The sequence below is a fragment of the Podarcis filfolensis genome (genome assembly GCF_964270895.1).
Source record: "Podarcis filfolensis genome assembly, chromosome: 5".
NCBI lineage: Eukaryota > Metazoa > Chordata > Lepidosauria > Squamata > Lacertidae > Podarcis > Podarcis filfolensis.
In genome coordinates this window covers 91,344,891-91,362,053 of record NC_139608.1, presented here as the reverse complement: position 1 = coordinate 91,362,053, position 17,163 = coordinate 91,344,891, and the positions used below count along the sequence as shown (strand labels likewise).

At 44.7% G+C, this 17,163-nt stretch overlaps 1 protein-coding gene across 1 annotated transcript; it reads left to right on the top strand.

The window, feature by feature from the left end:
* The first annotated feature begins 1,457 nt into the window (after positions 1 to 1,457).
* On the top strand, positions 1,458 to 15,867 carry NICOL1 (NELL2 interacting cell ontogeny regulator 1). The gene is made up of 4 exons (XM_083616073.1): positions 1,458 to 1,560; positions 3,745 to 3,891; positions 9,784 to 9,872; positions 14,177 to 15,867. Exons 1-4 carry the CDS (start codon positions 1,497 to 1,499, stop codon positions 14,246 to 14,248), a joined length of 372 nt encoding a protein of 123 aa, XP_083472199.1. The 5' UTR covers positions 1,458 to 1,496; the 3' UTR covers positions 14,249 to 15,867.
* The last annotated feature ends 1,296 nt before the right edge of the window (positions 15,868 to 17,163 follow it).

The window sequence follows — 17,163 nt, the reverse complement described above, 5'->3', positions numbered from 1 at the left end:
CAAAGATACTGGAGGAGGCCTGGCGCTTTGTTTAGGCTGCTCAGCCTCCCTGCCTAGCCGCTAATGTGCAGGGTAGCAGCTGGTCCCAGAGCTTCAATTCTAGTTGTGGATATTTTTGGATACGGCATTTTTTGCCTGGATTGGAGAGAGAACGAGAGAGAGGGTGTTTTGAGGGTGCTCCCTATTTACGTGATTTTCACTTAAAGCTCACGTAAGTGGGGGAAAGACTGTACTGTAACCTGGTTTGATTCATTATGGCGAAAGGCAAGTAAATAAAATAAAGCTTTTTTTAAAAAAAACCACCACCACACAAACAATTTGATCCATTATTTGACCGGCGCTGTGGGTTAAACCACAGAGCCTAGGACTTGCCGATCAGAAGGTCGGCGGTTCGAATCCCTGCGATGGGGTGAGCTCCCGTTGCTCGGTCCCTGCTCCTGCCAACCTAGCAGTTCGAAAGCACGTCAAAGTGCAAGTAGATAAATAGGTACCACTCCGGCGGGAAGGTAAATGGCATTTCCGTGTGCTGCTTTGGCTCACCAGAAGCAGCTTAATCCTGCTGGCCACATGACCCAGAAGCTGCACGCTGGCTCCCTCGGCCAATAAAGCGAGATGAGCGCCACAACCCCAGAGTCGGTCACGACTGGACCTAATGGTCAGGGGTCCCTTTACCTTTACCTTTATTAGCACAAAACTTTCTACCTTTGTAACTCCCCCTGTTTTCTTAAATCTGAGTTCCCAAAAATAGGGGGCGTCTTATACATGGGTGCGTCTTATAGATGGAAAAATACGGTATATTTCTGCCTCTGTACATGTATGGGAAGCAACATATACACTTTGGGGCCATGATCAGATGGCCAATGTGGAGACTTCATGAAATCCAGAGGGTTCTCTTACAATTTGTAATGCTATTTTTTTTTATTTTTTTTTACAATTGCTGACTCTTTCATCAATCAAATCCAGAGGTTGGGGGTGTAATTGTGTATAAAAAAAGCATTCTGAATATTGGATTTGATTGGTTAAGAGACTGGTGGCAAGAAAAGATAGCTAAACTTAAATTATTCCTCCGTTCCAGTTGTGACTCATTACCTCTTGGACGCTCCATCTCAAAAGCAGCAAACTTAGGGATAAAATCCCTCCCCCTATTTTCTCTCCCATCCTTGGGTGGGGGTGAGGATGTTCAGCATCTTGTCTGGTAAAGAGTTCTGGAGAACTTGGAAAAAAAAATGTTCATGATTCTGCCATATTTTAGAGAGTCCTGGTAGAGATATTACAGTACTGTGGCTTTGGGATTAAAACTAAGGCAAGTCTTGGTTGACTTTTCACTGGGGTGTTGCTTCCCTCTTTAAAGTGATACCATTCATAATAAAGCAGCAATATCCAGCCCATTGTTCTTGAAGCCTCTCGTTGAGCAGAGCTCTGTGCAGCCGCGTTGCCATGGTAGATTCACCCCCCTTTCGGGGAAGGATAAAGAGAGCCAGTGCACATGCTCAGAGATGCTCACTAGCAGTTTGCTGCAGCCATTCAAAGACACCATCACAAAGGCAAGTGAGACACCAGGTACTTCTATTTTATGATTTGCTGCAGAGGGGTTTCCCCCCGTTTTATAAAACTGAAAAGATGTCGTGCACTGGCTCATCGCATGCTATAATTTGTCCCTGAATAGCTATCGCTCGCTGTGCAAAAAAATAAACGGCAAGGTAACTGGCAGGAAACAGGTGATTTCTTCTTGCCATCTTTCCTTGCCGGAGCTCTTGTGATAAGCCGGCCTGCTGAGACAGAGACCAAAGAGAAAAATAGAGACAATGTTTGTTTTACGGGTGCAATGAGAAGGCTTTTTTATCATTCCAGAGAACAAAGACTTCCATGAAGCTCAAGTCACTTCATCATTCCTAACATATACGGGTAGGAGACATCCCTGCCTTTGCAGAGAATTATAGCGAGGATTAAAATGTAATATATTGGCAAACGGCTGGTTTTAAAATGCACTCAGGTTTTCAGTCAATATTATTTAAAGAATTGAAAACTATGCGGAGTAATATGTTTGTGTTAAGCAATTTTATTCGGAATTGCAAAATTGGTATTCTTAGGGCTTTTGCAGGTAGCCGTACCCCTGACGGCCGTGTGTTTTCATGCAGCAGCTGTGGTTCAGAAGCCGCATACTGGAAGAACTGCCTTTGCGGTTGTTTAATGGCATCTTTGCTCTCAATATAAAATGGGGGAAATTCCAGCATTGCCCTCTGTGCATGTCAAATGAGCATTCTTATATAACATCATCATGTATAGATGCTGCCTTCCCTCACAGCACTTCTTCATGGCTTTTGAACATGAGACCCCCCCCCCATCGCAAGACGTTCCATCGTTTTGCTTTGAACATTTGTGCCTGAAGAACATTCTAACAACCTTTGAAAGTTTGTGAGATTTTAAAATGACTAGCTGTTGTAGTAAACAATGTCACTTCACATACCGCAAGAACTTCATGTATAATGTTTTGGTAACTTTAAAACTGTGGTTTGATTTTGTCATTTGTAACCTTGAGTTTTTTATGAGGAAGGGGGGGTAATAGTGTGTTAAGAAATAACTAAATAGTAGCACACTGTTGATATTCCGGGTTTGTAAATGAATAATTGCTCAAGTATCTCAGGTGTCAAGACGTTTAGAGTTTGGGTGAGTTGCCACAGTGGTATTTTGCTACGTCATGTGTCTGTCACAATTCCTTTCTAAAATGTTAAAAGCAAATACTGAACATGCAGATTTCCATGGATGTAGGTGGCACTCTGCTGGCTTAAAAAAAGTTAGGATAGTTTGCAGCAGAGATTATTATCCTCAAGCCCACCTGATGTTTTGGTGTCACGAAACATTTGTGCAATGCTGAAACACATTTTCAGCTGTGTGATACTTGTACCTGTGAAATCTAACAGTTCAATTAAAAATAAATAAAATTGCACAGTGAAGTTTGTAAGACTTGAAGTTTCACAGCTTCTCAGGTAATAATTTGGCCACCTGTAACAAACCCTTACAGAACAGGGGTGGCGCTGTGGGTTAAACCACAGAGCCTAGGACTTGCCAATCAGAAGGTCGGCGGTTCGAATCCCTGCGACGGGGTGAGCTCCCGTTGCTTGGTCCCTGCTCCTGCTAACCTAGCAGTTCAAAAGCACGTCAAAGTGCAAGTAGAAAAATAGGTACCACTCCGGCGGGAAGGTAAACGGCGTTTCCGTGCACTGCTTGGGTTCGCCAGAAGCGGCTTAGTCATGTTGGCCACATGACCCGGAAGCTGTACGCTGGCTCCCTCGGCCAATAAAGCGAGATGAGCGCCGCAACCCCAGAGTGGTCCACGACTGGACCTAATGGTCAGGGGTCCCTTTACCTTTACTAACAAACCCTTAAGAGATTTATATCGACCCACATCTTCAGGCACATCCATGCAACTGTAGACAAAGTAGCAGATGGTATAGGGCTAGACAAAATTGTAGTATTGTATTTCGGCTAAGAAACCATATGATATTTGCTTGGCCCTGTGTCAGTCATTAATTTGTTTGCAGTTTCATGGATGTGACTAGAGAGGGGTCTAATTAAGATGTTTGGAATTAGCTGGGGATTTTGATGTGTTCTTGATGCTGCTCTGGCTATTTGGTAGATAAAAACTTGGGTTTGCTTACCAGAATATATGCTTCTCCCATCGTCCATCCAAATAATGTACTACTTCAAAATGCTACTTTGTCTCTGAATTCCTGTTTTCCCTAGCGAAGGAGGAAGACGCCACTAGCGAAATGGTGAAGCCCTGCATAAGCAAAGTGATCGTTTTAGTGCCTTTAATGCTTGTAGTTGGGCTTTTTTCTACCAAGCCAGCTACAGCCGAAGAAGAATCAGGAACAACAATCCCTGCTGAAAGTACGTACTGCGTTCTACCTAGTCTCTCATGCCAATACCCCAAGGGTCGTTTCACACAAATCACAGTTTGCCACTGGCTGCAGTTCCTTGCTTGAATATCCACTCAATTATGATTCCTATATGTATGTTCCTTATGTGTGTGTCTATAGTACACATGTTTCCATGCAGCTCCTAATTTATTCTGTTGCTGCCAATACAACACCGCCCAAATCCTTCAGAAGAAGAATCAGTACGCAAACAAATTTGTGAACTCTGGATAAGCCAATAAGCCATAATAATAGCAATAATAATAATAATTGTTTGTTTGTTTGTTTCTACCCTGCCCATCTGACTGGGTTGCCCCAGCCACTCTGGGCAGCTTCCAACATATATTAAAACATAATAAAACATTACACATTAAAAAGCTTCCCTGAACAGGGCTGCCTTCAGATGTCTTCTAAAAGTCAGATAGTTGTTTATTTCCTTGACATCTGATGGGAGGGCGTTCCACAGGGTGTGCGCCACCACCGAGAAGACCCTCTGCCTGGTTCCCTGTAACCGCACTTCTCACAGGGAGGGAACCGCCAGAAGGCCCTCAGAACTGGAGGTTGTTTCTGTCAGTGCAAATGATATTACAGAGACACACACATGCAGTGCTTTTTTCTGGGGGGAACGCAGGGGTACGCATACCCCTAAACATTTTGTGAATCTAAGTTTGGCCTCATTGAGGGGAAGTATTTCAATATGAGTAGGAAAATGAGAGTACCCCTTAAACATTTTTTAGGGAAAGAAAGCGCTGCAGACATGCATATATGTTTCAAGTTATATACGAACTATTTCAATTGATTCGTATTCTTCTGTAGTAGAAGGATATCTATGGTGCCACACTCCCATGTGATGTGATAACATCATCCATAGTCCAAGTGTTGTCAGGAAAGCGATTTGCATAAGCTACAAATCGTGATCGAACCCACCACACATCCTTATAGGCTTTCCATGTGTTTCAGTGAAAGACTCCACTGTTCTCCTGCTTGTCTTTGTTTCCCATCTATTGGCATGAAATGTTGAGGCGTTCTGCTATCCTTCCCAAGTGTTGGAATGGTCTGAAGATGAGGACTGGGGAATGCATTCTATGGCAGACAAGCTTCTTTCCGGAGGAGAGGAGGACGAAGAGTTTCCCTCCTTGTCCACAGCATGTTCAGAAGCAGAGAGAGAGAGGGGAGATGAACAGCTTAGGAGGGAGTTACCCAGTTATGAGATAATGACAACAGAACCAGGAGGGAGGGGGCAGTTAGTTGAGACGTCACTTGAGAGTGTGGGAGACCCCCCCTCACCACGGACTTGGAAGTCTGAACGTATCAAAGGGCAAAGGGGTCAGAGGAAGCGAGAACTTCCGTTTGGCGCCCAAAATGCTGCGGAAGCCAGAAGGAGGATTAGACTAGCCAACTGCCCTCCTTTCCTTGCGGAGAGCTGTGTGCTTGTGTTTGCAACATGATGCTGTAATAAAAGGACTATAAATCTATCAACTGCTCGTTAATTCTTATCTGTGCAGTTACTACAGGGAGGGAAGGACTGATACCAAGCAAACTGCTGAATTTCAGATAGGCAGACCCCTGGTTCCAGCTAATAAGAGGAGAATTCCGGTCCTCCTGTGGATCAGGAACTGGCTAAGTTGCAGGAAGCAAAGGGTAGCAATAAAGGGACAGTTATCCAAATAGAATAAAGTGGAGTCCCTCACAAGGATTGGTGTTTGGACCTCTGCTTTTAAACTTGTTCATAAGTGATCTGGAGTTAGGACCCAGCAGTGAGATGACCAAGTTTGCGGATGTGTTCAGAGTTATTGAAGCAAAAATGAGATTGTGAAGAGCTCTGAAAGGACCTCCCCAGTCTGAGTGAATGGGCAATAAAATGGCAAATGCAACCAACAAGATAACAACAATAATAATTTTATTATTTACTGTATTTTTTCCTCTATAAGACTCACTTTTTCCCTCCTAAAAAGTAAGGGGAAATGTGTGTGTGTCTTATGGAGTGAATGCAGGCTGCGCAGCTATCCCAGAAGCCAGAACAGCAAGAGGGATTGCTGCTTTCAATGCGCAGTGATCCCTCTTGCTGTTCTGGCTTCTGAGATTCGGAATATTTTTTTTCTTGCTTTCCTCCTCCAAAAACTAGGTGGTCTGGTGCGTCTTATAGAGCGAAAAATACGGCACACACTGCCCATTTGGCTGGGTTTCCCCAGCCACTCTGGGTGGCTTACAGCATAGATCTAGGGAGGTAGTGCGACTTCGCTACAGGGAAAGGTTACAGCATTTGGGACTTTTTAGTTTAGAGAAAAGGCAAGTCAGAAACACGATAGAAGTTTATGAAGTTCTCCACATAAGGCATGGAGAAAGTGGAGAGAGAGAGAAGGGTCCCCCCCCCACCTCCTCTCTCATAACGCTAGAACTCTTAGACATCCAACGAGCCAGTGTGGTGTAGTGGTTAAGAGCGGTGGACTTATAATCTGGTGAACCGGGTTCGCTTCCCCGCTCCTCCACATGCAGCTGCTGGGTGACCTTGGGCTAGTCACACTTCTCTGAAGTCTCTCAGCCCCACTCACCTCACAGAGTGTTTGTTGTGGGGGAGGAAGGGAAAGGAGAATGTTAGCCGCTTTGAGACTCCTTCAGGTAGCGATAAAGTGGGATATCAACGAAGCTTCATGTTGAAAGGTTCAGGGCAGATAAAACAAAGTTTTTTTCCATGCAGAGTGCAATTAAATGATGGAACTTGCTCCCACAGAAGGTAGTAATGACCACTAATCTAGATGTCTTTTAAAAAGGATTAGACAAATTCATGGAGGAGAGGGCTATTGAAGGCTACTTAGCCATGATGGCTAAGCTCTGCCTCCATAGCTGGAGAATACGAGTTGTTGGAGACCAGAGGAGGGAATAATACCCCTGTGCTTGAATCCTGCCCGTGGGTTGCCCAAAGGCAGAAACTTGCATGCACTACTTTGGGGAGCTTATCTGAACTCAGGGTGGCGAAGGGGAATGTGGCCCTGGGTATGTCTGCCTGTTTGACCACCTTTTGTATTTCCCGATGTCTTTTACATAGCTAATTTTTGTTTTGAGGCGAGATTTTTGCATGTATGCACGCTTAACTCCCAGGCAAAGGACAGCTGCCCAAGAACATCCTTTGGATGTGCATGTATCCCATCGGCAAATCACAAGGAACGTCCTAAAAATGAGGGTGGAGGGGAGAGTCTGTGTGGGAGGTGTTGGAAATCATCACCGTGGAAGGAAATTGAGTGAAAGTACTGCCCAAAACACTTCATTTGCACTGTTATTGGAAGTTTATCCTAAAACCGTGAAGCATAGCTCTGAATATATTTTACGGTTAATATTTGCTTTAAATATTAATGGTTTTTTTGTAAAGAGGTATAAATTTGCCCTGATGCTCTACACATAAGAATTTTGCAGCTTCTGGCTTTGATCATATTTCTCTCTTTCCATCTCTGTGCTGGTGCCGTTCTCCAGACCGCAGAGCTCAAATTCAGTTGCTAAAAACTCCCAATTATCTAACTTTTGCTGGTACAGTGGTACCTCAGGTTACATACGCTTCAGGTTACATACGCTTCAGGTTACATACGCTTCAGGTTACATACGCTTCAGGTTACATACGCTTCAGGTTACAGACTTCGCTAACCAAGAAATAGTGCTTCGGGTTAAGAACTTTGCTTCAGGATGAGAACCCCATTAGCTAAAGTGGTGCTTCAGGTTAAGAACAGTTTCAGGTTAAGAACGACCTCCGGAACGAATTAAGTACTGAACCCGAGGTACCACTGTACTCATTTAGTTTGCATGCTCAATTTTGGTTTTGATATTTGGGTAGACTGTTTATATTTTGCAATTCAGCTAGAGGTAGCAATTTAATCGGGTGTTTGAGGCACGTGCTGTTTCTCAGATTGTGAGCCAGGGACTCCTTCCCAAATCTGAGCAGAACCAGGATGTTATTTTGTGCGAAGTCATGACCCAGTGGCAAAATTGCTATGTCAGGATAGTTCACGCTGAGCCCTTTGCAGACATTCTTGGGCATTGTGCAATTTTCTGCTGTGTCACAGGGACTCAAAAACAAAAGCTGAAATTGTAGTGAGTATGGAAAAGCTATCGGACTCATGCTGTTCTTAGGCAGATTGCCCTATATTGATACACTACATATTTCTGTGTGTGCTTTGGTTATTTGACTAAAACAGTTGTTCCCCAGCCTGGACCCCTGCCAGCTCTGCTGGTTGGGGCAAATGGGAGAGGTAGTTCAGAACATCTGTAAGGCAGCAAATTGGGGAAAGCTGTTTTTGTCAAACCGGTAAAGTCATGAATAGAGAGAAACTGGGTATATAGAGTGCTTTTCTCCATCTGTCCAAATACTAGGAAGTCATTCTGTGAAGTCATCCTCTGAATGTTGGAAGACTCAGGAGGTACTTCTTCAGTGCGTAATTAAAACAACGGAATCTGTTGCCAATTTTAGATGGCTTTAAATTAGACATAAACTTGGATGGCTTAAAAGGAGGTTTAGACAAATTCACTGAGAATAACGCTACCAAGCCTACTAGCCCAGAACCTATTTTACAGGGACAGTCCCGGTTTTACAGAAGCCACCCCAGTTTCTGATCTGATCCCAGAATGCCCCACTTTTCCTTAAAAAGGTAAAGGTAAAGGAGCCCTGACAGTTAAGTCCAGTTGCAGGCAACTCTGGAGTTGCGGCGCTCATCTCGCTTTACAGGCCAAGGGAGCCGGCGTTTGTCCGCAGACTGTTTTTCCATGTCATCTGGCCAGCATGACTAAGCCGCTTACGGCAAAACCAGAGCAGCGCACGGAAACGCCATTTACCTTCCCGCCGGAGTGGTACCTATTTATCTACTTACACTTTGAGGTGCTTTCGAACTGCTAGGTTGGCAGGAGCTGGGACCGAGCAACGGGAGCTCACCCCGTCGCTGGGATTCGAACCGCCGACCTTCTGATCGGCAAGCCCAAGAGGCTCAGTGGTTTAGACCACAGCGCCACCCGCGTCCTCCGCTTTTCCTTAGTACTTCCCTATTTTCGTTGGAGAGTTTGGAGTTAGCCGATCCCCCAGACATCTGAAGGCAGCCCTGTATAGGGAAGTTTTTAAATGTTTAATGCTTTATTATGTTTTTATATATGTTGGAAGCTACCTAGAGCGGCTGGGGCAACCCAATCAGATGAGGGGTATTATTATTTTTGTTGTTGTTGACTAGGACATCCCTATTTTTATCAGAAAAATGTTGGAGGGTATGGTAGCCAGAATTGCTATATTCTACCTGCACTGGGGACGCGGGTGGCGCTGTTGGTTAAACCACAGAGCCTAGGACTTGCCGGTCAGAAGGTTGGCGGTTTGAATCCCTGCAACAGAGTGAGCTCCCGTTGCTCGGTCTCAGCCCCTGCCAACCTAGCAGTTCGAAAGCACGTCAAAATGCAAGTAGATAAATAGGTACCACTCTGGCGGAGAGGTAAACGGCGTTTCCATGCGCTGCTCTGGTTCGCCAGAAGTGGCTTAGTCATGCTGGCCACATGACCCGGAAGCTGTACACCGGCTCCCTCGGCCAATAAAGCGAGATGAGTGCCGCAACCCCAGAGTCGGTCACGACTGGACCCTAATGGTCAGGGGTCCCTTTACCTTTACCTGCACTGTCAGAAGTGATGCGTCTTCAGAGAGCCATTTGCGAGGCAACACAAGTCGGGCGAGTGATGTTGTATTGTGGTTCTGCATGTGGACTTTTCATAGGCATCTGGTTGGGCCCTGTGAGAAGAACAGGATGGATTATGCTTGAGCTTTGGTTTGGCCCAGCAGGCCCTTCTCCCCTTGTTTTCATTTCCATCAATATTTCATGCTTGTCTGCCAACATTTCTCCACCCTTAGGTCGCCCATGTGTTGACTGCCATGCGTTTGAGTTCATGCAGAGGGCTTTGCAAGATTTAAAGAAAACGGCATACAACTTAGACTCACGGGTAAGGCTTGTTTCTTAATATGGGCACAACGTATTTTTGTTTCTTTTAACACTCTTCCAAAAGAGAGCAATTGTGTGTGGGGGGGTGTGATCTTTTCCCCTGTCCTCATTATCTCTCTCTCTCTCTGTTCCCACGTTAATCGTTTGTCTCTACCCTTGTTGGTGCCCATTTCTTGCTCTCTTGGCCCATTGTGTGTGAACTCTTGCCCATGCCCAGAAATCAGTGAACCATCCAAAAGGTTTTAATAGTTTGCAAACCGGCACACAACGGCAGCGCCAGAAAAAAACAGAATGTTTTAAAGACTGGTTTGGAATTTAAAGTGTTTGGAATTGAATGTGGACCAAAGATTGGGTCATCTAACGTGGAAGTGCAGAGGCTCGCAATATCAGAAAAGCAAAAATTCTTAGTGAGTTCCAGTGTGTTCCTTAAGACCCACTTACTTACCCAGCCAAAAAGAAAACCTGCGTTGGGGGATTATTGGCTTATTTATTTATTATGCGTGTTCATGTTCTACACCTTCAGGCAAGCATGACTTTTTCTTAAACTATGTGCTTCGGTTCAACTGTTTAATATTCAGAGTAGGCAGAAGCTGAGGAAACCCTTTGTGAAACCTGAGCAGGGAGAAAGTATGAACTCATCGAGAATCTGCATGCAGACTGTTTTGAAGCCAGTTTCCAAATAATTTAACCTGACGTGACTTTCCTGAAAGAACCTAGGGGGCATGGCTTGCTGAAGATGCTGATAATTATTATTTGATAGCTTTGGCTGCTGCACAAAAATAGAATCCCAAACGTTCTACAACCAGACGCCGTAAGAATTAAACAGATATAAAATTGGGATATAAAATGTCCATATAGCACCAACACATTGCTCTGAAAACAGTAAGTACACTAGTTCTCACAGAATGGGGTTTCGTCTAACTCTCTGATTTCAGTATTGGTTCCCAAGCTGCTTTCAAGTATATACTCAATTAAGCAGAACAGCAATGGTTACTATAGTTGTTAGCTGGATTCAAAGTTTGCCTGGCAACAGCAGAGGCTGCAAACACACCCTCCATTGGCTGAGTGGATTACCACAGATCCCACATTTCAGCTCCCACAAATGCTGCTGATTAGAGCTTTTCAGCTGGATTTTCACTCTTTTCCGTCCCTAAGATCAGGGCCCTGGGAATTTAATTTGTTGACTGGATGAGACCCAGAATGTGCTGCTAAGCTGAGATCTGGAATATGTGCACTAATCATTTAGAATATTGCCAACGCATGTGCTAAGTACCTTTTTGGTCACCAGAGTTAAAGAACAGGAATTCCAGGGCAGATAGCAACTTTATTTTGTGAGGGAAGAGGAAATCAGTTCCTCATTTCAACCACTGCTCCAAGCCACTTTGGTGCTTTTTCCCGGTCCCAACTAAAGTGTCCTAAGAGAGGATTTTCATTTTTAAAAAATTAGCCATGAAAAACCTGGCCATTAGTGTAGAGCCAGGAAGTCAGGCATAGGCAAACTCGGCCCTCCAGATGTTTTGGGACTACAACTCCCATCATCCCTGACCACTGGTCCTGTTAGCTAGGGATGATGGGAGTTGTAGTCCCAAAACATCTGGAGGGCCGAGTTTGCCTATGCCTGCAGTTAAGTGAAAGAAGCTTCAGGCAACCCACCACCTCCCTTTTTCTCTCCTAGAGAGCCATCCCGATCTATTCCCATTTCCTTTGCACACTAACCGAGAAGGTTCCCATCTGCAACACGGGATGCTATCAAGAGTTCAAAACCAACGCCTTTCATGGCCTCTCCTTTCACTTAAATCTAGTGATCTTTCTGCGTAAATGCTGTTCTTTGCAGGGACACTACAAGTTTCTCAAAAGGTCTGGGCCCAGGGACATAAAATTGCATAGCATTTGCATATGCAGTATTTTGTAGAATTTGAATTTTAACCAGAGTTGTGGCTCTCCCTGGAAAATAACCACAGGTTACTGGAAAGATGAAGGAAATGGACATTGTTTCCTGGTCAAGGGTGCCAACTTTAATAAAATATTGGGGAAGTATCACGTAAGCCCTGCCTCCACATAACTGATCACAATTTGAATGGCAATGCTCATCAAATTTGGGAGTGGTCTGGCTCTCTCAAAAAAATTTTTAAGGGGGCCAAAGGGATCTCAGCCCCTAGGAGTTGGCTCCTATGTTCCTGTGCCTTCTTAAACGGTTCATTTTTCACAATCTCTATCAATAGGTTTAATATTAGGAGGATAAAAGTACAGTCATCTAAAATAAAGATCTGGGCCTTAAATTACACAAATGTTTAAAGAAAGAAACTGTACACACAGCTTAACAGATGAACTTTGTGCCCTTGTCATAATTCAGTTCAGTTCACAGCAGGACCTTATTTAAGGTAGCAAAGGTGACATTTTATTTTATTTTATTGGTTGCATCCAACTACCGTATTTTTTGCTCTATAAGACGCACTCTTCCCCCTTCAAAAATTAAGGGGAAATGTGTGTGTGTCTTATGGAGCGAATGCAGGCTCCTTGGCTTCAGTGATAGCAACGCGAAGCCTCTGAAGCGCAGAGGGAGAGCTCCCCCCATGCTCCGGAGGCTTCGCGTTGCTTTCGCTGAAGCCGCCTGAAGCCGCCGGAGCGCAGCGCGAACTTCCGCTGCGCTCCGGAGGCTTCAGGCAGCTATCGGCAAGCCTTCGGAGCACAGCGGGAACTCCTGCTGTGCTCCGAAGGCTTGCCGATAGCTGCCTGAAGCCTGGAGAGCTAGAGGGGCCGATCCCTCTTGCTCTCCAGGCTTCGCTGCACTAGAGAGGCGCTGCACAGTTTTCCCTCTCTGCGCAGCGCCCCTTCAGCGAAGCGGGAGGAGAAATGGGGCTCCGTTTCTCCTGCCGCTTCGCTGAAGGGGTGCTGAGCAGAGAGGGGGAGATTTTTTTTTCCTGTTCTCCCCCTCCTATGGTCCGGTGCGTCCTATAGAGCGAAAAATACAGTAAGTTTTACTCAGGCAATTGATATTAGTGGACCTAGCAGTCACATCCATTCATTTCAGCCAGTCCACTCTGTGTGAAACTTCACTGACCACCACCCTAGATGTGCTTTGTGTTGGCTGTCCGAGAGATGGGCAAACAAGACAAGCGTGTTTGCCTCAATTTTAACTCCTGCAACAAAATTGCTGACACATTCTTGGAGCTCATTTACATGATAGCTAAAGGGATGCTGAGTCAAGATTCGCTGCTTCTGTTATGCCACTGAGATGGTAACTTGAGGACTTCACCTTGCCTGCATTTCAAAGGAGCCCATTTAGTGGGAAAGAGAGAGATCTGCCTTATCCTTGTGTCAGGCCAAGGCTCCATCGTTGCAGTAACCTTACTTCAATTCAGCTTCATCTTGATTAAATAATTGGGCAAGTGCTTAGAAGACAGGGAGAGAACCAGAAGCAGGCACATACTGTTAGCATCACAGCGCATTTGAGGAGAGCTGCATTCCTATACAGATTTGGGGGATTATTTCTGAGTAGATTTGAATAGGTTTGTGCTGCAATGCAGTTGCTTTCAGGGCTGAAATCTCCTCTGCAACCACACCTGGAGCCAGCAGGAGACCCATCAACTTGATCTTCTTCTCCTGTAGCAAAACCCTGAAATAACCCCCACCCCACAACTGAAGCTGAACAGGGGCAGGGGCAGATCTCTCATTCAGCAAACTGAAACAGGGCCAGGACACCAAAATGGAAGCTCAAGGAAAATGTCATCTTTTGAATTTACAGAAACGAAAGGATTGTTCAGAATTATTTTGGTCTCTAAATCCACAAGTACCGTCCTACTGTCTGGTTCGGTACTTGCTGCTAGCTGATTCCTTCTCGTTAGAGTCTGTCTGGACTAGATTGGGTGATTCAGTGTGCAACTCCCTGTTGTTGTTGTTTAGTCGTTTAGTCGTGTCCGACTCTTCGTGACCCCCTGGACCAGAGCACGCCAGGCACTCCTGTCTTCCACTGCCTCCCGCAGTTTGGTCAAACTCATGCTGGTACCTTCGAGAACACTGTCCAACCATCTTGTCCTCTGTCATCCCCTTCTCCTTGTGCCCTCCATCTTTCCCAACATCAGGGTCTTTTCCAGGGAGTCTTCTCAGACAGGGACATCACCAGGGCTGGATTTAGGTTTGATGAGGCCCTAAGCTACTGAAGGTAATGGGGCCCTTTATATGTCCAGCTGGCCAGGGGGTCTTCCTTGTTTGTGACAAAATGCAGGAGATTGTGATGCAATCAGTTTATGCTAAGTTTGCCCCCCAACGTTTATTCCTCTCTCCCCCCCCTTTCTATTCCTACAGACGGAGACCTTGCTTTTTAAAGTGGAGAAGAGAACTCTGTGTGACTGTTTAACTGCAAATGCACTGAACTGAATACTGGAGACCCACCTAGCAGCCGCTGGTTCGTCAACAGCTTTTAAGATGCTGCTGTTAATGCAGACAGATTTAGGAAATAAAATACTGCTTCAGGGCACTTACGCAACTAGGTGGAGGATTTGGGTGTGATATTGATGTGTCTCTCCTGTCTGAATGCTTGTGTAATTCTTTGTCTTCACCTGTGTTGATGTCATCATGAGCTCTAAGACATTTTCCAAAGAAAGGGAAAAGCTGGAAGGGGCGCAGTTTTAATTTATTGCAAAAATATTAAAATCTTATTTGGGGAAGCTCTGGGGTTTTTTAACTTTACATTTCCCCCCCCCCCCCCCACACGAAAAGCAAAACACAGAGCACATCATTATTCCTGGGATTTCTTCTCCTAACACACATTTCCCTCTAATATTTTAGAAAAGCCTTTTCCCCCCTCTCACATGCAAGATGGGGACTATGTCGTCTAACATGGTGGCTTCAAAAATGCTGGTTGCTTCAAAAATATTGTTTATACCCATGAGCAAATTATAGATAGATTAATTGATCAAAATAGTAAAACTCACATGATTAATTGATTCCAATAAGTTTGAACTTTTTTTGTTCTGTGAACCACCTTGGGACCTCTGGGTATAGGGTGGTATATCAGTTCAATAAATAATAATCAGAATAATAAAATAAGGAATTGATGCTCTTAGTCAATACATTGCACCAAACATCTGCTGCTCCTCCCAAGGAAGGTGTTACTGTCATAGTGGCGCAGAAGAGAGAAAAAACCCCAAAACCCCAGATCCTTTATGACTATACTAATATAAAGAAATGTAACCCAACAGTGATGAGTCAGATTTCTCAATAAAATAATAATATTTGCCACTTCAGTAACCATTGATATTCTCTTGAAAGTCTTTAGGGCCCTACTTGCTAGCAAGAACAGCTGTAGAAACTATTTTAAAAATCCTAAGACAGTAGTTCTTGGCTTGAGGTTATTTTGAGAATCCTCCAGAATCACAAGAAAGTGAATGTTAAAACAACTGGTGGGTCTTCAGGAATTGAGCAGCCTACAGCCTTTCAGAAGTTATTGGGGATGGTCCTCTAGGCAGTTTCCCAAACTTGGGTCTCCAGCTGTTTTTGGACTACAGTTACCATCATCCCTGACCACTGGTCCTGCTAGCTAGGGATGATGGGAGTTGTAGTCCAACAACAGGTGGAGACCCAAATTTGGGAAAGCCTGCTCTGGAAGACCATCTCCACCGTCTCATCACAGATGTATGGAAGTCCCCTTGTAACCACGTTGTTGCTAATATTTGTGTACCTGGATATATGGTGTACTCTGCTGTCCTGATGTTGTATAGTCTCCTAATCACTTTGTTGGTTAACTTTCACAGATTTACACAGGTGGACTTAAAGAGTTTGACTGACCTGATGTTCTACCACTAGTTGCGTATCGCTTATTTTCAAACATTGCTTCCCAGTTTGAGTTTCCAAAATGAAAGAACATCAGCCTTCCAGAAATGGAGAGCTAATACTTCTTAAAATCCAGTTCATTGATTATTATTTTTTGTTTCTACAAGAAACTCAAACAATTTCTGGAGTATATAATGTCTTCCTCTCGAGTCCTGCTAGAAGCAACCCAGTTTCCCTTGTCCTCAGCACCTTGCTGTGACGTATAATTGCCTGCATTCCCCGTGATAATGACCTTGCCATTGCCTGATCCTGTTTCTGGATTATGTTTAGACCTAGATCGATACGCTGTACTTGACCTTGGCTTGTTGGGACTGTGCCACCTCTTCAACCCTGGCTGTGTTGGCAGGTACCTCCTAGGATGAGAGACTAGCCCCTGAGAGCACCTCCTGGAGTGTTATAGCTGATTTAAATTATTACCGTATTTTTCGCTCCATAAGTTGCACTTTTTTCTTCCTAAAAAGTAAGGGGAAATGTCTGTGCATCTTATGGAGCAAATGTGTGGTCCCTGGAGCCGAATTGCCCAGGGGCAAAAAGCAGATCATGCTTTTTTTTTTTTTTTTTGAAAGAGGGAAGTGGGTGTTCAAACAAAGCCGCTGATCGTTTGCCAATCGGGGAGAGTGATAAGGGACGCTAGAGATAAAGGAGGCTGCCTGGGAGGGGGGGAGGTAAAGACAGCAAACTTGCAAAGAGGGGAAACAGAAAGACTAAAGCAATGAGAGAAATTAGAAGAAAAGGGGGAGCAAAAAACTGCTCCAGCTAAGGAAAAGACACTAAGGCAAACAAGAGGGAAGGGAGTGTTGAAAGGAAACAGCTGATCGGTGGGATCAGAAGAGAGATAAGGGACGCTAGTGGAGGCTGCCTGGGAGGGGAGAGGTAAAAGCCCATGGATCCTCAGGATTTTTACATTGGGTCACCCCAAATTCACCATCAGATTGCATAGCATGTCCATCGCTACAGCCTGCACCAAAAAAATCATGCACCCAATGTTGCGTGGGGCCGCAATGTGCAAAAACATGGTTACAAAGCATGGATCCACATGGAGCCTCAGGATTTTTGCATTGGGTCACCCCAAATTCACCATCAGATCACATGTCTGTGGCCACAGAAATCATACATCCACTGTTTCATTCAGAATATTTTTTTTCTTGTTTTCCTCCTCTAAAAGCTATGTGCGTCTTATGGTCAGGTGCATCTTATGGAGCGAAAAATACGGTAATTTGTTCATTTAAATCGCCTTGCTTTACGTCAATCCGCTCCGACATGCTGCTGTCATACAGCAGATACTGCAATTGTAAATTCTGGTCTGGGCCCAACTTCAACCTTGAAGTCGGCGAGTTAGTGTTATACAGCGCTCTCTTCCGAGTCTCGCCTTCTATTGTCTATCCTATCCCATATTGTCAGTCTAGGATAGTCCAGACAATTTCCCCACAAGTTTTGTACTTATTTTGATGGTTTCCCCC